Here is a 27,708-nt window from a genome sequence, read left to right on the forward strand (position 1 = left end):
AATATTCTTATCTTTGGTCAGTTTGCACTGGTTTGCCATGTTTACTTTGCCCCTAGTGTTGATCTATTCTGGTGGTGTACCCAGTATGATAAATTTGTTAGACTTAGAGTTAGATTTTGCATGCAGCAGGACAGACTGTGGACTGTCGAATTGTATACATTTCAAGGCGTTTTAATCGCCTACCCCAAATCTCTGGTTTAGTTGAATCCACAGCTGATATATAATTGGAAAGAGTAAGCATGGTGAGTTTAAGGTTCCCCTCCCACCTTTAGATTATTCTGTCATGTGCCTTTTTTCGAATTGCTTTATGCAAGTTTTAGCTTGTTTTCAAACTTGGAGGAATCCCGCCTCCTGCGTCATTCTCAACTTCACCCACTCCGCTTCATTCTATTTTAGTCTATGAGATCATTGTGATTTTGGAAATACACTTTGGGAAACCCGAAGGAGATTGTCCCCAGGCAGTCATGCATGAACTTAGATTTATAGAATATATACAACAGGCACAGTACATATGATTAGTGTGAGTGGCGAAACGAAAGGTGGACTTCCCATTCTGATTCGGGTGTAGAAGTAGTATTTGTTTTGGTGAGTTATTATTGTTTTAAGATGAAGGACTAGTGAGTTTAGAAGTTACCTCTGACAGTTCTTACAACTTTATTTTGATTGAGATTCATGTTAAATAAACAGGTAGGATTTCTCCTGCAGTTGCCTGCTTTATTGTGGTGAATTAGACCACACTTATGAAAGTGCTTGTCCGTCCATCATTGTCATTCCAATATCTTGAAAAGTTGAATATATTTTCCTCACCATCTTTGAATTTAAAAGTCATCTACTTAATATTTAGTTACTTTATTCACTAGTATATTCTTGAGTATAATCAATCTATGAAGCAGAATCCGTCCTGTCGCAACATTCCACCCAGAATTAGTATGGCCTCAAACTGTGCAAAAAAGTCCCTGGCACCCTAAGCTTGTCACAAAAAACAACAAGACCGATCCACTATTTTGTTGATAAGCTGATATTTACATTTTTGTACTTGTATGTCATTAATAGGTATCCTTAGGGAATTCTGAATATGCAGAAAGAAACCTATTCAGATTTTGTGCAACAACTATCGAAAGGTTGTGATCGGTGACAAGTTTGTGCCCTTTACAGAAAAAGAAAATGATGTATTATGAATAGCATATTTTTCGGTCAAAAGTAACTTATCATCAAAGGTTTTGCCAAGATTTTTTCATTTGTCCATTGTCCAACTTTAAATGATATATTTTCTACACTAATTTCATATGGAAATAAAAAACCTGTACAAATTAGAACAACATTCTATTTTTTATTTTGTGACTCATTTTGACGGATGTCCCCAGATCAAGTAACTTCATCTACAGTATGGTCTGTCCATCAGTTGCGTTTCAGCAATCTAAGACAATTTCAGAATAATCAAGAAATGTGAAAACTGCACAATAATTGCAGCAGAAACTAGGTCTTAGCCTGGGCGTTATTGTTGTCCCAATATCTACACGTGAAAGAATTTCATGCCAGTGGAAACCTTTATTTAGAGGTGTCCTAATATCACAAATAGGTAGAAAAAAAATGTGTTTGTTCCCACTTATTCAATCTCCCAGTATTATACAATACAATACAATCTACCTTTTAAACTGTGATTCTTTGAAACTGGCAAGATTTAGGTCACATTCCAATTATGACAACCTCTTGCAAATGTCGCTGTACAAATACACCATTTTTCCTTAAATCTAGGCCACTATGTTCACAAATATGGGGAAAAGATTGTAGATCGTGACTAGTGTTATTGTGGGGGAATCTCTTTAAAAGTTACTCTTTTGAAGCCGGTGAGACTGTTATGAAAATTGGGTAAAATTAAAGGATCACCACTAGGTCAGGTCTCGCCAAAGTCTGAGTCACTAGGCCTATAAACCCAATTGGTGCCTAACCATAGTAGCACATATTTGCCTGCTTGCCCCACTGTCAGGTTGTCAAACACTAGCATATCACTCCTTTGGAGTGGGCGGAAGTATCATTTGATCTGCTGTGATGATTGTCTTCCTATTTACAAAACCTTTTAAAAAGTGATGCCCCATTTGTCAAGTTTCCCAGCCCACACACTCATTTTATTTGGTCTTGGAGCAAGCCTATTGCACAATCTAATCATAAATTATGACGAATCACTCATTTCTAGTCAGCACGAATATGGGTCAGTAGCAACCAGGAACTACTGTTGTGTTGAACCACTTGGCCTTGCTTATAAACATTACACCCACGATTGTGGTCATGTTTTTTCATTACTCCAGGGTTAAGGAAGAGTAAACGCCAGCTTCATCAAAATCGTAAAGAAATGCGACATGGATAGGATGAGTTATCCGTCAAACTCTTCAATGCCAAATGGCATCGGCCATGCCCAGTGGCAACAGACTCGGGGATTATATACCGGTATTAACAACAACAGTCCGTCACAGCAAGTTCAGGCACAGAATCATCAACAATCCCAACAAGGAAGTACCTCTCACCAGGCGGCCATTTCTGGTGCACCACACATGACCACCAATATTCAACAAACACTCCATCATAGGGCATTCCAACCGGGCAATGCAGATTCGCTCTCGGATAATTTTCAATTCGGACAGGTTATGCCCACTGAAATGCAGAATGGACTGAATAATAACCGGCTGGGACAGGGCCAGCTTCAGGGGCAACCGGTTGTGAAGGAAGAAGTAATGTCACCTCGACCGTCTACGACACCTAACAGTCAGGAAGGTAAGCTCCGCCTTCTGTTGCACTGTTTTTCTACGGCATGAAAGCTCGAGACCCCAGATCGAAAATCATCTTGTGCTGATCCGGCGCCGACGACCGGTCACTCAGTCGGTTTTCTTATTTTACTACCCATGATTTATAATTTAAAAAGGAATAAAAAAACATGAGCTTAAAATGTTTATTTTTCAAAAAATATCATTATGGGTATAAAAAACATAAGTTTTAACATTACAAACTGTAATTATCGGTTTGGAAAGACTCAATTACAATATTGAACTGTTATGCATAGTACTCTGCAAACAAATATACTGTGTCCTCGTAATTTAGCCGGGTGCGTCTGTTACACACAAGATCTGTTACCATGGTTACAGGTAAAATGGGCTTTTGTGCAGGCGTCCCTGAACCAGCTATATAGCATCGACACTGTATATTGCATGTTGTATTGTGTGATATAACAATCCGAGTGCTTGATATTTACTTTTTTACATTTACATGTACTAATAATATAGATACATCTATTAAAAAAATATAGAAATCTGATGTGGTGTTATTGGACGGTTATAGATTTAACAATTTAACAATAATACTTTTGACAGGGAGTTACATTGTCTCCAGTGGTTTCAAGAAAACACAAACAATATATCACATTCACAAACTCTGAAAATACTCCTTGTTCAAGGACCCTGAATCAGTGTCAGGATTGACATTTTGTTCCAACGTCTACCAATCATGGTGCTAGTTCAAAATTCTCGAAGGAGTTTTGTATCAAAATATACAGAGCTATAGCATTTTTGGCAACTTATCAAGAAAATTGGTGACAAAAAGAATATTTTCTAGCTCTTCGGTTTCAGATATGCGGTACATGTATGTTCTCTATCTTCCTCATGATCCTGTTAACAGAACAATTTCATGAATACATCAACACACAGATTAAAACAACAACTACCGGTACAAACATGAGCATGTTGATTGAGTACATGTAACATCATAACATACAGATATTGGCAAATATCCTCCTTTAAACCTAATATCTTTTATCATATGGGTGTTTGTTTTTGCACTGACTTTGATAGTCAGTATCAAAATATTTCAATACTGTTACAGAGCAATCCAGGGGAATTCAGGATCGATTATTTCATAAAACAATGTTTAGAGCACTTTAATCCGTCAAATTTATGTCCATTCCAATTGTCACATCACTGTTCCACTCTAACATCCAAATCCTAAACCTCTATGGACAGCTTTGATTGTGTTTAGTCCTTCACTTGTATCACAGCGGTCTCCACAACAGTTTCGTTAACTCTCAACATCAGGGGCTGTCTTGTATCGTTCATCTGATTTCAAAGTCTCCACCTCATCAATCATGAATTGTATTGGATCTTGGGGCCTCTTGAATACAATACCAGCTGTTATATTCTGCAATGGAGAATGGAATACAAGCTCAATCAAATGGTGAAACAAAGATGATAAAGAGAAATTAATTAAATTTTAACTTAGTACCATTTTAACTAGTGTAGTACACGTATAGTATCACAATTCACCTGAAGTGATCAATGACACTTTACATAGTTACTCACTAAATTACTGGTGGTTGCTAGGGAATGGCTTCCCTGGTGACCACCTCTAAAGTCATGCTATCATACATAGACAGTTACCTGAAAGAGCTGTAAAATGTTATGTTTTTCTAAATATTTAATTGCTTTGTGATAAGGGTCGTCTATTGGATGAACGTATCCGTTTTCATCAGGTCTTGGAGCATTTGGGGCAACCTGACCAGACATCATGGTTCGAGTTCTTGATGGGGGAGGTGGTGTTGGAGGCACTTTGGAAAGGTCTGGAATGCCTGTAGACGAAGCTGGTCGGCTAGATTGATCATTACTCCGTTGTTGACTAAATTGAGCAGACCCTGGTGAGCTCATTTTGGAATAAATGCGGTAGATTACAGTAAACTTGAGAGAAAACTGTCCAGAAAAGTTTTGTTTACAAATCTCGTTGCAAACTACGTCACTACTTTTGTGTGTCGATGGTGCTGCCTTCTATCGAAAAAAGTAAAAACGAGCACCTGTAACCTCGCCACCTAAATCCAATCATCCACAAAATAAACTTTGTTTAAAATATATGAGCAAGAATCCAAGGTATTATTTAGTTGTTTTTGATTTACTCTAGAGTATCGGAATGCAAGACTATGGCTTAGACCCGAAGTTGTCAAGAATTATCTATTTAAACTAGTTGAGAGGTTTCTGGAGACGAGATTGAGTACGAGGTATTGGGATTTCCCGGAAATCGTTATGTTGCTGCAATATTTCTAAATTTAGTTTCTGGGGAAGTTTTTGTGGAAAGCCTGCAAAAACCCAATTGGAAAGTGGTATCTGTTCTTGTATTGTCAAATCGTTCTCGTCCTCTGACATAGATCTGTACAAATGTCAGGAAAACAAGGTAAATACTCAATTTTAAACCATACCATCCATGTGGCTTTATTTTATTCTGAATTATTGAAAGTATCTAACTCCCCACACTTGCCCAAAGACACAAGCATGCAAGTCAGTTGCAACTGAGGAAAAGTGTGTGGGGGCAAAAAGTGTTACCGGCGTAGTGTAGGTATATTTCAGTTTTTGGTTTTTATCTACTGCCTACAGCAGTACTGGTACATGGATCTGGCTGACGTTTTAAGAATTTAGCTAGGCACGGGGCTGTGTCCTCCACAACAAGTGATGTTGTATCACCATGTCGTGAGAAGAATCTGCATTGTAATGCCACTTTTTAATGAAAATTAATGTTGTGACGTTAATGGCGATAATGCAGAAGTTGCGATACAATATCAAATAATCATGCAATTGCAATGCAAGGTTCGGTCTTGGCCTTGGGACATCATCGGCTACAAGATGGATCTAAATCATGTTGCTATGCTCTTTCTTATTTCTTATGCTATGCCATATTCATTATTCACACTTGAAAATGACATTTATTACAAATGTACAATGTCTGTGAAGCAGTCCTCATGAAAACACATTCAGACACTTACAGAGTCTGCTAAAATGATTGCATCCTCGCTTTGCCAGTTTGCCAGTGCAGATTCCACATCTTAGCAGTCTCCCATTGTCTTAAGCGTACCGTCGCCACTTCTGGGCCAACTCTGTAAGTGTCATGTTAATCAGAGTCATATGGTTCTGCAGATAATTCAAATGACAGGAGCTGTCTACTACTCCATTCATCAATAGATTGTTGTGATTTGGGCGCAAAAGAGTAATGCCCTTACTTAATATGACAGGCTTTCACCCAGTAAATATTTTGTTGTTTACTCTTTAGGTATGAGTGCAGCAAGTATCGCAGCAGGTTCTGGTCGAGGTCGGAGGTCAAATGGAAAGATGAACTCACAGGCTCCAGTCTTAAATAACGATCCATGGGTCAAGATCACCGAGGAGCCAAAGTCCCGTGGTCTGCGCTTCCGCTACGAATGCGAGGGAAGATCAGCCGGTAGTATACCCGGAGAAAGAAGTCAGATTGAACGGAAATCTTTCCCTGCAATTAAGGTATGATCAGAGTCATAGCAAATGATAACATCTTTGTTCTAATTGCCCCTCAGTCATATAGGGACGCAGGGGGCAGTCAGGACAGTGGCAGTTGACCATGGCAGTATAGAGTCATTGGATCTGTATTGTTGTCCTATCTTTACACATGTTGCAGAAAATTTCAGAGACCGGGAATAGATCCTTTACCTCCACAAATAGGCAGAGTGAGAGTCACAGTTGGTAAAAACAAATAAATAGATGATAACATTATGTGGGATTGGGCTACATGTATATCAGCCATCTGAAGGAGTACAGTAAGCCAGGCATCTTCCTAATTTTATTCAAAACGTCTCTTCAGCAAAATAATCATTGTCACAATTAAACCACTTCCAGGTGGAAGAGGGACTTTGCTGTTGTTGATTGCAAGCCAGAGTGCAGTACAATTTACATGAAAACATATTTATTTACCTTGTTGTAAAATTGTTAGGTCAGTCAGTCTAACACGTGATTGACTCATTCATTGCATTTTGAGACCATTTTCCAGACTATTTTGCTGTAAAATAGGTCATACAGTGGCATTGCAATCTTCCGTATTTTCAGGGGATTCCTCACTTGGGAAATTAGACCTAGTCACAAGTGTGGGTGGTTGTGTAGGTGTCGCCTGGGCTAGTAAATGTAGTATTAATTTTTTTGCCTTTGACGAACTAGGTCATACAGTAGTGCTCAGCACTTTCGTTTTAGGGGATTCCTCTACAGGCTTACTCACAATTGGTGATGGTGTTGATGTATGCAGTTAAGAGAAGCTGTTGTTCTGAATGAGTCATACAAGTCATTTAACTGATCAGATGGCCATGTAGTCTAAGTCTTTACAGACATGTTACATGTACCAACAATGTACATGTAGGTCATAGTTGCTGTGCAGTCATAATGTCACTGACCTGAGTTTACCACATTCCCAGATTGAGAACTCATGATTGAGAAGGGGTACACTGTTAGTTATAACTAATTGGTTGAAGTTTTCATGAAAGTGGGATTTTCCAAATCAGGTGCATGAACTAAGATTCATCTTGGAAGAAGTGTCACTGAGTCAGTGTTTTGAATTCATTACCATGACTCCGTGATATCTACACATTAATGGTAATGTCCTCCATTCATCAGATATCAATTCAGTGTAAAAATGAATATAAATGGTCACATTGTTAATGTTCTAGGGAAAATTGTAAGCATGTCATGACTGTGATCGTGACCTGTTTTGTAGTGCTATAGATCAACAGATGAATGACTTGGCCTATATTTTTGAAAAGTCATTCTACATTTCCCCTGGGACAGAACCAGATTTAATGTTTTTGAGTAAATATGTTATAGACGCATGGTCCATAAAGGCTATGGTATAAGTTTAAAGTCAAATCAGTCATCTCCCACTTACCTCTTCAGGTCTGACCAGAAAGTCTCTTCTTTCTATTTGTAGATCCATAATTACCAAGGAACAGCAGTTGTGGTTGTGTCATGTGTCACCAAAGACAATCCACCAAAGTCACATCCTCACAGCCTTGTAGGGAAGGGTTGTGACAAGGGGGTCTACACTCAGAAGATCAAATCCCATGATATGGTTGCTACGTAAGTTTCATTGATAGCCGATTCATCTCCTGCCATTGAAGGTCTGTCGAATGAGCTTAAAAGCAGTGGTCCCTTTTACCTGAGAGTCTATGACAAGGCAAGTAGAAAATACAATAGCAGATAGTGGACCTCCGGCAAAAATCCAGGCGGGTTACATCAATCATGTCAGTGTCAGTATTCTCTGTCAGTCAAATTCGTTGCTGATCATTCAAATCTGGTTTCAGCTTCCCTCACCTGGGTATTCAGTGTGCGAAGAGGAAAGATGTCGACGATGCTCTCAAGCAGCGTGAGACCATTAGAGTTGATCCTTTCTCCAGTAAGTTTAGAGTGGCATTGACTTTGTCCCCGGAAAATTCGTCCCCGGAAAACTCGTCCCCGGAAAATTCGTCCCCTAGGAAAATTCGTCCCCAGAAAATTCGTCCCCGAGGAAAATTCGTCCCCGGATAATTCGTCCCCGAGGATAATTCGTCCCCGAGGATAATTCGTCCCTGGAGAATTCGTCCCCGAGGATAATTCGTCCCTGGAAAATTCGTCCCCGAGGAAAATTTCGTCCCCGGAAAATATGTCCTAAACTCTATGTCTAAACTCTTCAATAAAATATTTCGCCTGCCTAACTCTACCTACTATATAAATAGTGGGGTAGGTAACTAGCTAGTATGGTAGTAAAGAGAGATGTTACACTGAATGAGAAAAATCGAAAGTAGTAGTTATTACTACAGTCCATTCGACAAGACTTAAGAGTCTTAGAAAGTAAAGTCAGAAACTTTCAACTTTGTAAAATATTCTGGGGACGAATTATCCTCGGGGACGAACTTTCCAGGGACGAATTATCCTCGGGGACAAATTTTCCGGGGACGAATTATCCTCGGGGACGAATTATCCTCGGGGACGAATTTTCCGGGGACGAATTTTCCTTGGGGACGAATTATCCGGGGACGAATTATCCGGGGACAAATTTTCCTGTAACCGATCTCAGATAATCCCTGTCTCTCCATGCTCTAATCTCAATTCTATCACATCAAGATTGCAGTGTTGCATGTATTATACACTGGGCCTTGTATTTGCCCTCATAGTCAAGATTAAGTGCAGTCGAGTTGCTTTACCGACTTCTCTTCTCGAACTCATCGAGTGGTGAACATTTTCTTCCCTGCAAATGTGCAACACAACTTCCAAGACCAACTCCATGTCCACTTTGTTCTAGTTTTGGGGGAATGGGCGAATCTGAACCTGCCAGAATTCTAATAGATATGACACTTTCTCTTTCCAGCTGGTTTCAAACACAAGGCCAACCAGATTGACCTCAACGTGGTACGGCTCTGTTTCCAAGTGTTCTTGCCCGACAGCAATGGTCGTTTTACCAGGATCGTAGCTCCTGTCGTCTCTAATCCTATCTATGATAAGAGTAAGTTGCATTCTGCTCCTCTGCTGTTCCCCTTATGGAGATGCAGGCTTACTTTTATCTCAACATGACAAAACTATTTAAAAGTGTCGGCATCTTTACTTTTAGGGTGACACCAATATTCCCCAAGTGCATTTGGTGCGTTGAGATTGGGTGCGACCAAGTGCTTGGGAATCAAAAATCTTAGTGGGCATGATTTGCTCGGCATGTCACCAGCATGTCAGGGGGCCATTACATGACGTGTTATGCACGTCACCTGCAGCAAAATGGTAAATACCTATATTTTTCACTTCAGAGGCTGCTGGTGACCTTGTGATTTGCCGCCTTGACAAGCATGCCGGCTCAGTCAGAGGAGGTGAAGAGGTGTTCCTACTGTGCGAGAAAGTTAACAAAGGTATTAACGAGATCATTGCTTTGCTTTTATGGAGAAAGAAGTTTGAACTATACGTATTTGGCCATCCCCCCCTCCCCTCGCATGTGCGTACCTGTAAGTGCATTAGAGATAGAGTCAAGGCATGGGGAAAATGTAATGGTGTTGGGCTTTATAATTCTTAAATTCCTAAATAGATAAATCTAAACATGGATGCTAACTTAGGATGGTTTTATGATGTCTCTGAACATCATTCTATGGGAGAAGTTAAATTTGTTGCATCCTAATGGATTGTAAAAGTGGCATCCGACAATTGACTTGTTTGAACAGGCCTATAGTTTCTTTGGAGGGAAATTCCCTTTCCCCTTTCTGTGCAGTTATTGCGAATTGAAAACCATCCATACCGGTAACTGTTTTGGCTCCACCAAGTGTTCCAGAAATAAATCTCTGTTCACTAATTTTGTTTTTAGACGATATCAAGGTGAAATTCTTTGAAGAAAATGATGATGGGAGCCCACTTTGGGAGGCGTATGGCGAATTTGGTGCCAGTGATGTCCACAGACAGGTAAGTCTGAAAACCCATCTCCAACAATAATTGTAACACACAAGTCATAGTTGCACACAATGTATTATATATGCAGAAGAAGACCACATATGTCTGGTCGTTATTAGAACAAATCACATTTGCCTTTTCATTAACTCTGTATCTTTCAGTTTGCCATCGTCTTTAAGACGCCGCCATATTTCAAGAGAGATATCAATAAACCAGCTAATGTTTGGCTGCAATTGATTCGTCCATCAGATGAGGAGACGAGTGAACCAAAACAATTCATTTACAAACCTGAGGATCACGGTGAGGGCGGCGTCTTTTTTCGCAGTTTCGTACTTCTGCAGCCTTCAGCTTTGTGGCTAAAATTACATCAAATTGGCCAATCAGAATCAAGCATTGAAAATCATGCGTGTGAGACTTAAATTGCCGTCCATTGGTTTCAGAAACCCAAAACCATATAGAGTTGAGCTATTTGAAATAATAAGTTTTTGACTATAGATTAGGCCAATAGAAACTTCTTGTTGATCATCCAGTTTAAGTCCTGTCTTCAATCCATTAAATTGCATAGTCACTTCATAACCTGATAATGTAGGTATTGAATGGAAAGTTAATGTCATTGGGATGTTGATGAATCGATATTCCGACCATAGATAGGAGGAAACCAGTGATCCCAGAGAAAACCATCATTATGACATGGAATGAAATCAGCCTATATCTTGTTGTGCCAGTATTTGTATGTGGTCTATTATCCCTTTTCGTCCTGCAGATCCTGAGTACATCTTGGCAAAGAAGAAGAGGAAAGTGGCCTCCATGAATCCTCTGTCCTACGACCCAGCATCTATTCCGAGTAAGAATAGTACTCTCAGTACTCCCTAGTTTTCAATTTTTGCTACCAAGATCCGACGCAGTGGTGCCGCGTTGTAATCATAGCCTGTGTACTGTGGTGCTTTGAATCGCCGGCCGCATCGGAAAGAGGTTACCAGCTGGCCTCGAACCTTCAACCTTCCGTTCACTAGGCGGACACCTTAACCACTAGGCCATATTTACAGTGAATGCTGTGTGCTAGTTGGTTTGGCTATGCTTGAAGAGGATTTGACTGATTGACTGATTTGACTGATTTGACTATTTCTTTTTGCAGGTACCGTCCCACTGGGTGATCCTTTGGCTGGGGATGCTGAAATGATGGACATCAGCAACTCTACAGTTAAAGAAAGAGTTAAACTCAAAGCATCGAGGAATATTCAGACGAAAGAAGGTGAGACTGCTAATCTGTACCATGTGCATTAATGCTGGTAGTGAAGAAACAATTTTATTTCGTGCTGTTGGTGTGGGGTAACAAGTACATATGAAGCTCAATCACAACAAGTGCACCTCCTTAAACTCTTGTATATCTTGTGTCTGCATTCATACATTGCTTTGTCCTGACCGGGAGTTTCTCAAGTTATCCGCAACAAATAACGCTGTTTACTCCAGTGAAAGAATGCAAATGGAATTTGATGTTCCTGCCCACATGTATTTTTTGCTGTTATCTTGTGAATTCCAAGCAATCTAGAGACATATGACAGGGTGGGGTCTGTGTCCCGCAGAAACACTTCAGTGTTTCAAGGAGTGCTTAATCAGTCATGGGTAGGCCTACATTTCATCCCTGTCTTTGCTTTATCATATAGTCCAACGACTGTTACTAAAGTGAGGTCACTTTTTGCATGGTGGATACATAGGGATCAACTGATAGGATCCTGTGACCTAACGTTGTCTAACTATATATGTTTATCATCTTTTCCAGATTCTGCTCAGTCCACCTCAGCAGCTGGAATGGATCAGTATCCGTTGTACGACATGTCTGGTACCACCGATGCAGCCCTCATGCAGCAAATGGGATACTCACAAGGATACCAGATGCAGGCGCAACCTGGTGGTGGTGATATGTACTACTCATTGCCAGCTGGCGAAGTGCAATCGGTATCGACAGAGGGAATGACCCATCAGCAAATTTTGGAGAGTTTAGCACAGGGCGGTGTTGAGCAAGTGAATAGTTCCGATAGTGCCGAGCTGAGACGATTCGTACAAGAGAACTTTCCAAATATGCAAGCAGTGGATACGGAAGGGAATATTTCGTTACCTGGGTCCTTGCTAGCGAGTATGGAGCCACTTGATGTGGCTGCCAACGTCGACGTCAGTGGTGGAGGGGAGGCAGGTCCTCAGTTTCACAACCTTCAGACAGTCACTTCTGGCCAGCAGCAGTCATGATCTGGCAATACAACTTACTAGTTTACCTCTTTGACAATCCATGTCATTATTGTTCTTGGTTTGTCAACCATTTTGACATATTCTGTCGTTGGGTCCAAACTCCTGTGGTTCCAGCGACATGATGCGTCATTTCAGTCAACCGTTAAAACATATTTTCAGGCATCTGACGTTTGGAAACAGTGAACTTGAATCCGCAAACGAGTTAGAAAGAAATAGATCCTTTTTCGACACAAAAATAGGGTTGGTGATGTCCCTGGCACCATAGCTTTTTTGAGGCCTTGAAGGAAGCTTTTGAATAAAGTGGTATCTTGGTATGAATTGAGTTGTTCTGATGGAAAAATTTGTGCTTTTTAATGGGTTACTTGTACAGATATATCTGAGTGAAGGTATTGTTAAACAAAACAAGTCAATTTGGTTAATCCCGAGTGAGGTTGTGATTGACTGGGAGAAGCTGTAGGTTAAATGATTGCCCAAAGGTGGCGTGATGAATGTCGGTAGTAAAACCAAGCCTTGCCCACCAAATGGGTAAAGTGTGTAAAGAAAACCCAGAGTTGTTACAATGCTTTTAAAAGCAGCATGTAGTTAAATTATTTCTATTGTTTATCATCCTCCCATAGCAAGCCTTTTGATCACTCCTCATGTTCACTCACACAAAGCCCTGCTGAATTTTGACCTGACGAAGGAGCATGTTATGGTTGATTAAGTGTTAATTGAGTGTATTTAAGGAATGATGCAAAGGCCTGCTCTGGGCGGATAATGTTTATTCTTTTCTGGGGTAACTAGAAACCACCCCTTCGTGGGCAGCAAAAAAAGGGAGCTGTATCATTCATGTTCTAATGGACCATAGGCCTTGGGTAAACCAGTGTCTCTGCATTTAGTCAATTACTTTGTTTTTTGAAACAACAATTTAAAAAAAAGAGAAAAATAATAATGGGCTGCAAATAAATTTGTCTTCTGTGATGGGAGCAAGCATGAAGTAAGTTTTTAGGAAGTTAGTTCTTTAGTATTTTGATGTACAAAAATCTGGATAAATACTGTATACGTAACATACTTAATGTCATGTACATTAATTTATGTTCTGATATACAAAAATCTGGATGAATACTGCAAACATGACATTAATGTAATGTACATGTACATTGCTATAAAAAATGAACAAGATTGGTATACACTCTCATGTTGTGAGCATTCCTTGAAGAAGGGAACAAGTTCTGTGCCATAGTACAAAATGTATTTCAAAGGTGCAGGGTATGCAAACACCGTGCGATGAAATAAACCCAATAAGGGTGAAAATTATGTCTGAAAAAAGATATCTTGTCTTGATGTTTTTATGATGATTACAGAAATACTGTTTGCATCTTGATGACTTTTTAACATTGAACAAAATAATTCCTGACAATAGGCTCCCCACTGTTATGGTTGTGGCCCTGTTGTTGACTTGATAGAGATTTTAACTTTGTTGTTGGTGATACATGTAGATAACGAAAGTGCACTTTTTGAATATAGAAATAGCTGAAACATCCTGTACTGTCAATCGGGAAGTACTGTAAACTCAGAACAATTCACACCCATTTGCAGACAGCAGAATGTTAGATTCTGACAAGCCATTGTATATAAAGTAAAGTTGTTGCCTAGGACTGGTGTAAAATTCACACATTTGCAAAAGATTTCAGACCTAGCCGCTATTGTCAGCAGTTGCAGTAGATATATATCAATCCTGGTCGTTCCTAAAATTCAGGAACGTTCCCAATTTAGGGAAGTCTTGGTCTTTCCCAAGTTTAGAAATGTTCCTGCTTTCAATTTGGAATAACCAGCACTGCAATATTGTCAAATTTGGCAGTATTTTCTGTCTGAACATCAAGGTCTAAAGGTTTTGCAACAGTTGTGAGTTTACACACATTTACAAGTAGGCTATGATTCTGTACACTTTTAATTGTTATATAGGCTCTTAATTTTACCGGATGGTTGTTTATTGAAAATGCATAACTCTAAAGTCACTTATGTAAGGTCTGGTAGGTATTGGCTTTTTCAATACAGTGATCTCACTCCAATGCCAATAACACCAATGAAGACCTTGCATATTGAGACTAAAAAAATAAATCTAATGGATTCGAGTATATATTGGATGATGTATTGCTATGTTGCATTTGTTTTTAAGACATTAGTGTAGAATAACTCCAGCTCACATTTGGGGCCTCATTTAATTTGAACAATCATGTCAACCATTATAACCATTATAGTTCATAATGCATTAGTTTTGGTATAAATGTGCTTTATTTTTGTACATAAATGTCCTTGTATTGCATCTTATAATGGAGTGTGCATTGTTTTGTATTACACAAAATACAAAATTCTGGGGCTTCATTCTGGTTAAAAAAGCTAATTCTTGATATTCATTAGAGTTTCAAAACATATGCTGCTTGAGAAAAATGGAAAATCCGTTACCGAGTGGTTGGCCCAGAGCTGTCTTCTGTTTAGTTTTGTAAAATACTTTAAAAATGTAATATAAAAATCAGTAAATAACATCTTACATGCTGTGCTGTAACAGCATCCTTCTAAGAAATTTGTTATTTTTAAATGTGCCCCATTGTGTATAGTGTATGTTGCTATTTGTAAATAAATGCCAGGTAGTCCAGATATTCCTTTGTTTTAGTTCATTGTACTTCACTGGGGTTAATCACTCGCATGACTGTCAATGCCTAATCCGGCCAGAGGCCAAGATACCTGACCGATCAGTGCTACAAGTCAGATGACAAATTGTCAAAATTCCAAAAAGTATCATTTATTACCTTGACCAATTAACTAATACCTGGGCAGTGCTGCTCCATCCAATGACTGCAGTCAGGATGGGATAGAGTGTCACAACCACTCTCGGATGTGATAACCAGTCCCAACCGACTTCATCACATCTTGCCAGAGGTCTATGATAGCCCACCCTCCCTAGCTGCTATGGTCAAGGGTTCACACACACGGCATTAAGGTTGATTCTCTCTGTTAAAACTATGACATTATAATACGGAATGTCATTGGTTAAACCGTGATGAAGCCTCGGAAGAGGCACTGGCCCTGTTGACAAGGAAGACAGGAGGACTTGTCCCAATTCGTCCACGGAAGGCCAGTTCCGTCTTCCGTCGTTAGGGAGCGTGGCCGTTTTCTAGTCACCGCGTGGTTTCCATATACATGTAGTTTTCTTAGACTAATAGTATTGGACTTCATCGTAATGTTACCAATATCAAGCTACATGTAACATGGGATGGGCGCCAGAAGTTTGAGACATTGGCTTCATAAGCAGAATAATTTGACTGTCCAGCCTGCCGGGACAGTCTTTGGTCTTGGCACAACCTACATGGATGCCCCGCCTAACGGCCAACCCTAAAACCAACTACTGCTTTTTCAATGTCAGTCGTCTTTACCAGGATGAGCATCCAACTTTGGACTGCCAGTTCCTGATAAACATATGATCCCATAATATTTCACTTATGTCATGAACACCGGTCTCTCTATAGCAATGAATCCTTGTACAAAAGTGAAAGACTAATGGAGTATTAAAACGGAGGACAAGATTGCGACCCGGGGATTGCGATGTGTAGTGCGATTGACCTTTATCGGGACAGAATCCTTTGATTGGAAGGGGTGATAAGCTAAGGTGGGCGTTCTTGCATTTGTCTCAGCAAAGTGTCGCCAGCTGTCCACCTACTATCTTTGGGAGGTGAGGAAGAGGAGGTATTTTGAAAAAAAAGAAGAGGTTAAGTCTTTTTGTGAAGCAAACGGCGGTGGACTCCAATGGCGCAAGTTCTGTGAGACTCGGAGGACACGCTCCAATGAGATTAATGTTTTCTATCTGAAAAATACAATTATGATGTTTTAAATCATACACTGTTTCAGCATGTCAATTCATGACTTGTCGCGGTCGACTAGTATAGCGTCTACGCGCCGCTGCAGGCCATTGAGCGCCGTATTTACTCCCGCGTGTGGTTGTGTTTTCTCGTTGGCAAGGACAACTCATAATGGCGGTGTGCGCTTAGGACGGATCAATGGTGTGTGGTGCGGGTGTTGTGACTGTAGTTCACGACCACAGAGACTAACAATACACTCAAGTGTACTACATTAGTCAATCAGGACAGACCAGTATCATAGGTATCAGGCCTATATCGATCTGGCAACATGGAGGGTCATTAATGCAAGATCGATATCAGATTCTCCGAAGACAGCCAGGCGGTTTTTTCGTAGACGCATCAGACGTTTTCTGTGAGGGATGGCTATTCTCTGTCAATATTGAGGATTTTATTGCTTCTTAGTCCTGGTCCTTGTTCAAGATGTCATTGGGAGTGGAGCCTTATCCTACAACCGTTCAGGTGAGATATACGCTCTTTTTCTAATTCTTTTTATTTCATCACAACTATTTTGAGACTCCCATAAGAGGTCTAGAAAGGATAATCTTGTGGTCCTCCGCAACCCCGAGGTCAAAAACTTGACGGGCTGCGCATCATTGTGATATTCAAAGACAAAGAAGTTATGACATCCCATACTCATAATCCCATAATGCACAAGATAGCAATGGTACATCCGGCTTAGGCTCTGGAGAAAATGTCCCCACGCCGCATGGTCCCCACGTTTCCAGTCAAGTTGCCAATGAAGACTTCTGATCATCGTTAAGTTAAGAAAGCTATATGTCTTCAGTGCTGTGGTATAGTAAAAGCTTTTTTGTCTGTCACAGCGTGATTTTGCTTATTTTGCCGCACGTATCATCACGTCAAGCTTTAGTGCTAATGACACGAAAGACAGGAAGGTGTCATCTTTAGCCAGGAATTGTAAAGACTCATGAGACTTGTAACATACTGGTTTTCCTCTGCCAAAATCTCGTACCTATTCATTTGGCGTATTTTGTTCTTTTCATTGGTGTTGCTTCCTCCTTCACCGCGAAGGTCAGTAAGGTGACACAATTACGTGCGATTACTGTACACCTATGAGGGTTGGCTAAACTGTGCAATCAATGATAACTGATATAAACAATCAGAGCTACCAAGAACTTCACCAAAGAACTCCAAGTCATCAATACTCCCACGGTTCGGAGGGGAACATCATCTCCGACAGTTCCGTGTGAATTTTGTCACTTTGGACTTGGTGATTTTGCTTTTTAACCCACGTTGCTCGATTATGTATCGTATAGAGTGTACTGCTATGAAAACCACCGGCCATGGTCTTACCATGGAAATGATGTCATAAATCATGGTAAGCGTCCGAAGTATGTAAAAATGACTTTCTCTTGTATGGCGGGGCAGTTTTGGACATGGCTTGCGAATTTAGTTCCAGTGCACTGTTTTTGCAGTTTTGTGGGTTTTCTGTGTCCAGTTTGGATAAGTCACTGCCCAGCTGGAAGCCATTTTCTTATGAAAAAGCATGTCCAACCTGTCCCTTAAAAACACGTCTTCTGTTTGCTTTTTTAAAGTGTACCAACCTCTGGATATACAACCCCATTCCACTTTGTTACATGTTAATAGGGGGTGTTTGCTTTGGCCTAGACTAATAACAATTACCAACTACAAACACCCCCAAGGAAAAACTAAAAGCCCGTGATATTTTCATTAAATATAATTTCAGGCCTAGTGGATAGAAAACGGACATTTACTAGGCATTAGTGCAGTGTACGGCTGTTAATTCCGGTTAAGGTACATGTTCAAGTAAACTTATGATGTCGCCTGATCCAAGTACCAAGTTTCAGCGTATTTGCAATCATGATAAGGGCAGAGTCACATAGAGCTTATCAAAATGTCAAGTTGTGGTAAATACATGGCTGGGATGGACCAAAGTGGAATTAATTCTCAATCTGTGGTTAATTCTTAATCTACAGAGTCAGGCCATCACAGAAATATGCTTTTTGATAATATATTTAAGAAAATGTGGTCTCACTGGTCAGTTTAGAACTTGTACTTTGACAGGGCCATATCAATGCGCCAGTGACGTTTTGATGGATATGGTGTACGGAAATCTTTTTTTCTCAGGCAATCGGTATTGGAATTTTTTAAAACTTTATTATGCTATTGGCAAAGGGTTCTTCTTGACACGTATAAAATTTTGTGCAGATTGATTGGTCCAATGAGTACTTTTTTCACCAAAACCTATGCACAACAATGTACACGTAATGTACACATGTTTTAATAGAGGACTCTGGCCATAACAGTATTGTGTATTTCTATTTTCATGCGCCACAAGTAAATACGGGAAGTCGAACTGCGTGTGCCTTTAACTCGGCAGTCTGTGCCTGGTGAAAGTGGGAAGTTTTGTTTCTCTCAGCTGGTTAACAGGCCCTGTTTCCGCTTCATTTAGCACACTGCCGGCTAATAACCTCGAGACTAAAACCACTGAATGTTTAATGAAAAATTATGACCAAATGCAAGGTAGTTACAATCGATTATACTTTCTTAGAAAAGTCAATTTGATTCTGGCGCATTAGATACGTGCAAATCGCCATTTGGGTATCCATACTTGACTGGTAATGCAGATGTAGCAGTATCAAAAAACACCGACTATAATTATTACCTATTGGCAATATCAAAACTATTGACTGAACTATGCAAATGGCTAAATGTTTAGCTTAATGTCCAGTCAAATAGTCTAGCAAATAATTCAATTAATAGTCATTGGTGTAGTATAGCATTGGTGATTAAATGTGTTTTACCAATTTGTAATAAATTGTACTACATTTGATGGATGCGATGGGAGCAGATATACTAGTAGATGACCTCGGGTCTAGGGTGTTGGAAAGGCTTGGCCTCATACGGATGGTGCCACTGGCTGGTACGGTGAGGGTAAAAGTGTGTCACCAGCTCGCCCTGAAGGCATTGGCCAGCGAAAAATGTCAAGAAGAACTAAACACAATAGCTTTTCGGATTTGCTCAAACAGACATACATGCCTAGGTCTCACTTCATATACATTATAATTTAATGGAAAGATTATTAATAATAGGTGAGGAGGTCATATGAAAAGTGTCACTGAGAATTTTTCATTTGTTTGGTGTTTATTATTTGGCTCGACACGGTCACCAGCCATCAGTGCCTATACATACTCGATTATACACGATTATAAAAGCAGGCCTACCAAGGAAAGCTAGATTGGCTACTCTGAGTAAAATAAGCCATCTCAATACGCAGTAACGTTTATAGCCATAGGGCATAATGTACAATAATGTATTAGTTAAAGACTGTTTCGTATGTTCTTTGCTAGCCCGGTAATGGATGAATGGTTATAATGGACTCTTCCTTTCCCACGAATGGCGCTCAAATATTTTATTCATAGATTAAGCGATCCTTCTCCATACTCGTTCCCTTCTTTTTACTCTTCTGACAGATATCGATTTCCATGCTCGTTCCCTTCTTTTTACTCATCTGAGATCTGATACTCATCAAACATGTTGTGAAGAGCCAGGAATTTTTGTTCCTCGAAAGCACAATGCAGAATTACAATCCAGGTTTTTCCTGGATTTGCCTGGCCCTGCGTGGTAGACGGCAGTGATTAACTACTAGGCTATAGCGAGGCTCCTTCTATCAGTTATCACAGTTTAAAGGAAAACCAGACGGTTAAATGCAATAGTAATTCCAAGTCAGACCAAATCCGGAATCTTGCTATTAATACTATTAACATTAAAATGTCTTTGAAATATTTACAAGGATTTATATTAGCCGGATAAGCGCGACTTTATGCAAACTTTCTTCAAGAACCATTTACCATGTGGAAACTATTTTAAGTCGCCTCACAACAATGTGTTAAAGTTGATCAAAATTATTCATTCATTTATAAGTCCTTTTACAAATTGCTTGCGCCGGGGAATTCTAGCTTAAGTAGGCCTAGCCCCGTGCCTAGCCATACCACAACGGCAGGCCTATGGTGTGATTGTTGAAGCAATAACAACTACATGTATAACTTAGCGACCAAGGTTTTGAATACATGTATACATTTGCCATTTCGCTGCCTACATGTAGCACCTAACCAACATAAATGACATTGAAATGATTGGTTCTTTCAATCTATTTATCAGCTATAGGTGGTGATTCATTGACAAATGTATGTCATTAGCATCAACCTGAGGCGTTGATGTAATAAAAATATCGATTCATTTTTTTTTATGTTCAGGAAAGGTAGAAGGTCGACACAGCTACCCGATAAATAATTGATTGATGCTAAAACACAATGGGTCCGTAATGGATTAACTGGGTTAGCCATGAAAGCGGCGAGGAAACGCGCCGCATGTCAATCTTGGCGCGGACTGGATGGGACACGCGACATTCATCAAGAATTGTTACAAATGATATTTATACGCGCGTCAAGATTACTGGCTTGCTTTTTGTCACCCTCAGGAATCATCAGGGGGTTAATGTTCGCTTCTCCGGCCCAGGGGTAATGTCTCGTGGGTTTGGTTGCAGGGCCGGAGAAGCGAGCATTAACCCCTGATTTCCTAAATATGGCTTTTTGGTGCCAATGTAACTGTTAAACGGCTGTCCAATTCCGAAAGCTTTAATGCAAATCCTGAAGTATAACGAAGGCTCCTCTACTTACTTCTAGGCTCGAATGTCTCCGGGAGGCGTTAAGGTCTTTCAACGCATTTATAGAAGACCGCGTGGTTTTATCTAAAAAAGTGTAGTCCATACACGAGATACTAAATGTATATGCATATGGTGCCGTCTTGTCCTTAACGACATACCCTCTGTTGGTCTCATCACTAGTTGACCCTAATGAATGTACACATGAGCTGAAGAGGTTCTTACACTTAATGCATGCAACTTAGGGTGAAATCACTACTCTGTTTATTGACTTATCGATGAACCCACCGGCAGTCCGCTATCAACAGAACCGATGACCGGCCAAGTCAATATCAGTCTTATATTATCAATTTTTTACCAATAATTGTGATGACCATTAGTTCTCAGCTTGGTAATTACCACTGATCGATCCATCTCATTCAAACAGATATAATTATGCAACATGTTAGGCGATAACGACTTTGTCCGTTACATGATTAGGAGGATTGAATTAGAGAATGTACTGAAAAAACCAATTACTGGTTCGTGAGAGTGAGCTGACCGTAATTTGCCATTGTCGGGCCCTTGGTCTTCGTCAAACCTTTCTTCACTCATCCAAGTTCAAAACAATGCACCTTTCATTGCCGGTTCTGTTAAAATTATGGGTCAGCCGAATATATCAGAGGCAGTTTTCTCAAAATGGCCAAAGGACACCACCCTGACTACAAAGCTCTGCCGGGGCTGCCACACTGCCTCATCTCTAATCTATGTTCCTTCTTGTATCTTGCAGACGATTGGTCCCCTCACAGAAATGGAGGAGCACGGGAAGCCCCTGACGCCCCTCCCCGAGGAGATTGAAGGAGAGGAGAAGGAGGAGGCCCTTCAGAGGCTCAACGAGGAGTTCAAGGGCTCGAAACATGAACAGATATTCCGTTTTCTTCGCGACCAGGAGGAGCTCAATCGAAGATTTGCGCAATTTGCTATGAAATCTGATGACGAGGATTCACCGTCCTCTGATGAATCGGACGGTGTCGTCACGCAGAAAATGTCATTTTACACCGGTAGACGCGGCCGTAAATTGAGTGTATCTGCGCGGTCCGAGAGCTTTGATAGTCTGGAGCAGAACGTGCCTTCTGATGACGATCGGGGGAATCTGAACGAATTGGATGAAGAGATCGAGCGATCAGCAGCTGAGAAGAAGGAAAGGAAGAAACAAAAGCAAAAGAAACAGTTACGGGTGAAGACGGACGTGCGGCCACAAACAGCAATGGGTAACCGTGCAAGTGGCGACTTTAAAACATCTTTCTTTGGGGCGAATTATGAGACTGTTGATCAAGCCTCACCCTCTATATACCGAACTGAGAGTGACCCCGTGCCACCTGCAGCACCGCGGTCTTCCCCAAATGTTGAGTACGGGGAACCGCGGTTTCCCCAGTCTCCGCAGGCCTCTCCGCCGCAGGAAACGTGGGATGTGCAGCAGATTGACCTCCGAGGCAGCCAAACCACACCCAGGTCAAGTCGTGCAACACCTCCAGGAGTAAGGTACTCTTCCTACGGGTCAACATCCCGGAGGCCAACATCTGTCGTCCCGTCGACAGAACACATGGACTATCGCACCCACACACCGAGGCAGACTCGGCTAACCCATGGTGTCGCACCCTCCTCGACTTTAGATGAGAGAACGAGGCAGCGTCTTTACGCAGAGGCGGAAGGTATCATGGAGAGACAGAATCAGAACAACTCTTACCGGCAAGGCACCCGGTATGCCAGCGGCGATAATACATTCATTACTAGGTTGGACTGTGACGAATCCACCTATCGCAGGTTTAGTAAATCTGCACAAGGGGTACGAAAGTCATCCACATTGAATGACTTGAACAGTTACAAGGGTAATGCAAGGCCCATCAAAGTGTTGAAGCTCCCCCCACTGGACACCTCTGTGATAAATAAAAATGTGCGCGGGACAGGTGGACTGGTCGGCGCGACGAGAGGAGGCCCGGGACCAAAAGTTGCAGAATCACTTGTCGGCTAGCCGGCGTTTGATCACCTTCACTTGTTGTTAATCCAAATATTGTCAAAAATGACCAGGGTTTCTTTTACCGGTCGGCTTATTTTTATTTGTTGTACATGTGTATTGTTGAATTCATATCCTGACTACATTTTGGCTAGTTGAAGAAGGGATATTGCTTGCATCTGATGACAAGTGGGAGAGGAGGTGTAAACTGGAGAGCACCATTTTGACTGTTATATTTGTTAGGATTGAGAGCCATTCGGCGACTACCGGTAGCTGAATATGTGTATATCGACTTCCGGTAGTGTTATACAATCAGCAGAGCTAATTTATTCTGGAGCATCGGTGTTGATATTAACAGAAATCACAAGTTGTTATTTAGGGAGACGTCCTCGAATTTTACTGAAGAAAGGATGATGTTGACGCTAATTTCGTCCTACCAAGAGATCCTGCATGTCGAGTACAACTCGTAGGAAGTCAAACATCATCGGAAATTCGTCATGTTCATGTTCAGGTTACCAAATATACCTCGTACTTTTGAATAACCATCATGTTGCAGCTGACTATAAGTAGTAGTATGGATATACCAAGCTCGTCACAAGACACAAATCCTTTTCCCAATACTGTTCAGACTGTGCCGCTTGGGAACTGCTCAGTGCCTGGATTGCCCGAGAAAACTCGATGATGAAATTATTGGTACCTTAATGTTCGGATCGGATAAGACGGTCATGTAGGTCATACATGTACAACGACATGTTGTACCCACAAAACTTATACCGAAATCAATATCAGTGACTGCCTCAAATCATTTCCCTTAAGGCCTGTGCTTTTTTATACCTTATTGCACGGCGTGGTAGCTATTTTTCTTCTGACATCGTTCGCATTGACACCGAGTTCCTAAGCGATGAACCAACGTAATGTCAATTAACTATTTTTCAAATTACATGTACAGTTATATGGATTGCCTGTCCAAGTCTAAAGACTCTGGTATTGGTAATGATTGATGACACACGGAACTTTGTTATTCAAATTATGATGAAATATTTAAGCAGCTTCTTGGTGGAATAGATAAATCTATTTGGAAGGGGTTCTACAGGAAGCCACAAAAGAGCTTCGAATGAAATTCGACAAAAAACAGAGGGTCACCAGCAGCAGGCCCAAAGCGGTAAACTGGTTTCTCAGTGAATAGCCTAATTGGGACACTCTGTAGACAACTAATCAGTCCCCCTTTTGTTTGAGATCTTAGGACGTATTTCATGCGAAAGAGCGATTTGCGCAGGTGAATTATCCCGTCTTTGATGTTGCAGGCAAACAATTTGAGGCCCGGTAATAAATCCCAAAAGATTTTAAATGTCAAGTTGTAATGTCAATGGTTTCCAATTACCTATTGCCACGGCAATCATACGACGCTCTTTACCTCTGTCAAATTAAAGGGACAATATAGGCAGCAGCTAGGCAGGCAAGATAAAGTTACACAAAGTCGCCAATAGGGGTCTCTCACATCTCACAGTACGTCGAAATGATTCACGCTTGTACGAGGATTATATTTAGTGCTGAATCTGACATTACCTAGTGCCTTTACTGTGTATGTTAGCGACCAGAAGATAGCCAAATAAGCCCCTCTGCTCCTACCTATAGTCCCCCTTTAATGTCTAAATAAAACTAATGTAAAACTGCCTTAGTCACTACAGATCGGGCTACGATACGCGATGTGTCCATCAACCATTCTTGCCTGTCTGTTCCAGTGGATGACGTCGGCCACGGACATGTTTACGTTTTACGTCAGAGATGCTTTTGCAGCGATCGTACAATAAGAAATGTATGTACCTTATTATTTGTTGCTTTGTAAATACATGTACATGTACGCATATCAAATATGATGCCAAAGATGGAGACAAATAGAGAGGTTAAGATAGAAGACGCAAAGGTTAAACGTACAGGGGAATGGCAATAGTTTTTACAGTCAAAAACAATTTTCAAGAGATGGAGGGTAGCGGCAAGGATCTTAACCTCGCTAATAATATGCGACTACCATCATTTTGCATGGGAGCTTCCCATGTCGGCCTATGCTTATGGTGCTTCTAATCGAAGACACTTTTCGTAGTCTATTTTTTGCAATTCAAAGCATAAGATGTTTTCTGTCAATTAATCAATGTAACAGAAATGGCTAATAGCGTTAAATAAATATGTGGCGTCCAGTCACTCGCTGTATATTATCAGTTCGTCTCTTCACTCAATGCACTCACGAGAAGATCACAAGGTCAGGTGGCCCAACACGATAGTGAAGGACTGTCTTTGGTCGTGCGGGTGCGATCACTTCAAGCACTCCATAGGCGTCTCGAGGGGGTTCGGGAACCAAACTAACCTATTTTGGTCTTCGCATCCATTGGACTATCGCTGTGTCGCGAGTACACCTACATGTAGCCAAAAGCAGTACGCTGAAACCTTCTCTTCATATCAAATAGCATCATTCCCGAGCAAAGGCGTCATCTCGTTATTACGAGCAACCTTTGGAAGTATGAATCGGTTTTAACATTAAGTATCGCCATCTATAATGTACCTTAGATCAGTTCATGTCCCATTTTTCACTTTCACGAGGATTTTAAAGTGAAAATCGTGTTGGTGGTCGTTGCTCTCGCGACACAAAGATAGCGCAATCGATGCGAACACCAAGCCATCGAATTCGTTCGTTGGCGCAATATCTGCTCAGAACACTTCTTCGGAGGGCTCCCAATGCAGCCCGATTTACATGTCTATTGAGACGAGGCCAATACCAGTGCGGCCGTAGTGTATTCGTCGGGGTGACGACTGCTGTCAGCTCCGTCTCGGATTGCAAAAGCACAGGCTAAGGAGACAAACTGCCTTGTCTGTTTACTCCTTCAATAAGTCGACTCCTGTGCAGTCCATTTCGTCATCCTGGTCGTCCTTCCCGCCTCACCGGGCGACAGGACAAGGCCGGTCCACTGCGTCCGGAGAGTATCAGTAAGTGGCGCAAAAAGCACCGCAAAGCCATGACCTTCAAGAAAAACTCTTCGATACGTAGTTTGAGTAGGCTTAACCAGCAGAAAACATTGAACTTCTTGTCGCCTATTGTATCCTTCCAATTCTCAACATGACACCATTCTATTTCCATGGAAACTGATTGAAAGTGCACTTGATCTTGTAAATATTTACCAACCCAAAGTTATTGATTCTGACACAAACCTGGATTAACCTCAAGGTCAAGGTCACCTTGGGGGTATAAAATAGGTAACATCCTAGTTCATGCTGAGAAAAACATCACCCTTTTAGGCTTATATTAATTGGAAAAATCGATTGCCAATAAATGGTTTTTTTAAGGTATGTTTATTGTGGAAATCGTTATTTGCAATCCGTATATCATTTGAAATTACGTCATAGACCATGTGACATTATCATAACAAATATTTCGTGATTTGAGTACATCCCTGGTTTGTCCAGACCAATCAACCTCGACAATAAACCTCGGCCGCAGTCTGTGTATTGCAACGGCGATGTTTTCGTTAGGGTTGCGAAGCCTCCTTATTGATAATGATTACCAAACCATATGGCACAGAGGCCAATGACCCATCGCTATATTGCCGATGAAATTATATTATTTTTTACCCAATTAATGTAACTACATTATATTTGTTTAGGCTGGATTCTAACGATTGTTTGGAAAACAATAATGGCGTCCTTGGAAACGACCGGATGGCCGCATCACCCGATGCATCCTGCGACCTATCCAATTTATTGATGTCCGCCCTACCAGCTAGACCGTACTATTCCAATTTCGCTTACTAATGGATTGACTGACATTTAAGATATTTTTACATCGTGAGTTGATTTATTGATGTAAATAGCAGGCTTTGATAGGATCGATGATGAAATTAACAATGTTAACGGTGTTGCCAGGTCCGAAATCCACACCTGATAACGCATACTCCGCCGCAGTGGTAGTAGTGTGCTGAGGCGGCCTAGTCTTCATGTATGCTTGAATATTATGTCTGCTTTGGAGAATGACGATAGCGAAAATATGGATGTTGTGCCGAGTAGACAAATGGTGTAGACATCCCATCAGCTTTGGCAATGGCGACCAGGAGAACATCCAAAAAGTTTACAGGGCTTTTGTTTGCTGGGCGGTTGCTTGTTGCTGTTGATACACCAGTCAGTTGACTTGGGTGCATGGTCGAGGTAAGCCATGGATCAAGGACGTAAACATTTATTTAAGTAATTTCACCGAAAACGAAGACAGAATTAAGTAATCTCCGATATATATCTGGAGGCGGAAACATCTCCTACATTTAAATCTGCACAGGAGTGTGGGGTTCTGGATCTGGCTTTTGCGTTCGGATAAATACTGTACTAGTTTCCATCAAGATCTACGGCGAACAAACAACTTTGTGTCGCCTGAATTGCTTTTCCTCCTACTGGCTGTCAATTTGTCCTATTTCGCTATGATGCATGAGGTCACCTCTATGGGGAAATTGGAAAGGCTGTGATCATAATACTGTGCAAATATTCGGTTATGGATCGAGAAAACAACGCTGCTGTTATGACAATACCTGTTCAGTGTAACTCAGTTGATAGCTCCAGGCACCGATTGTTTGAACAAGTGAATCCTTGGAGACCTGCTTTCACTGACATTGTAGGTAATGCATGCCGCTATCGAAATGATATTAGCTGTCATTTTTACAATGTGTATGGATTTTGGTTAGAAAC

At 41.0% G+C, this 27,708-nt stretch overlaps 2 protein-coding genes across 3 annotated transcripts; both read left to right on the forward strand.

The window, feature by feature from the left end:
• The first annotated feature begins 498 nt into the window (after positions 1 to 498).
• On the forward strand, positions 499 to 15,095 carry LOC135484125 (embryonic polarity protein dorsal-like). 2 transcript variants are annotated; one of them, XM_064765269.1, is made up of 12 exons: positions 499 to 585; positions 2,307 to 2,769; positions 6,073 to 6,296; positions 7,744 to 7,892; positions 8,117 to 8,208; positions 9,160 to 9,294; positions 9,587 to 9,685; positions 10,132 to 10,226; positions 10,376 to 10,514; positions 10,978 to 11,058; positions 11,350 to 11,466; positions 11,995 to 15,095. In XM_064765269.1, exons 2-12 carry the CDS (start codon positions 2,358 to 2,360, stop codon positions 12,456 to 12,458), a joined length of 2,007 nt encoding a protein of 668 aa, XP_064621339.1. In that variant the 5' UTR covers positions 499 to 585; positions 2,307 to 2,357; the 3' UTR covers positions 12,459 to 15,095. The 2 variants fall into 2 exon arrangements, with proteins under 2 accessions (XP_064621339.1, XP_064621340.1); XM_064765270.1 differs by lacking the exons at positions 499 to 585; positions 2,307 to 2,769 and adding an exon at positions 4,970 to 5,202.
• An 837-nt stretch (positions 15,096 to 15,932) lies between these two features.
• On the forward strand, positions 15,933 to 25,202 carry LOC135484126 (uncharacterized). Its single transcript, XM_064765271.1, has 2 exons — positions 15,933 to 16,813; positions 21,766 to 25,202. The coding sequence occupies exons 1-2, from the start codon at positions 16,775 to 16,777 to the stop codon at positions 23,005 to 23,007; spliced, it is 1,281 nt and encodes a 426-aa protein (XP_064621341.1). The 5' UTR covers positions 15,933 to 16,774; the 3' UTR covers positions 23,008 to 25,202.
• Positions 25,203 to 27,708: the final 2,506 nt, after the last annotated feature.

Source organism: Lineus longissimus, chromosome 3 (assembly GCF_910592395.1).
Source record: "Lineus longissimus chromosome 3, tnLinLong1.2, whole genome shotgun sequence".
NCBI lineage: Eukaryota > Metazoa > Nemertea > Pilidiophora > Heteronemertea > Lineidae > Lineus > Lineus longissimus.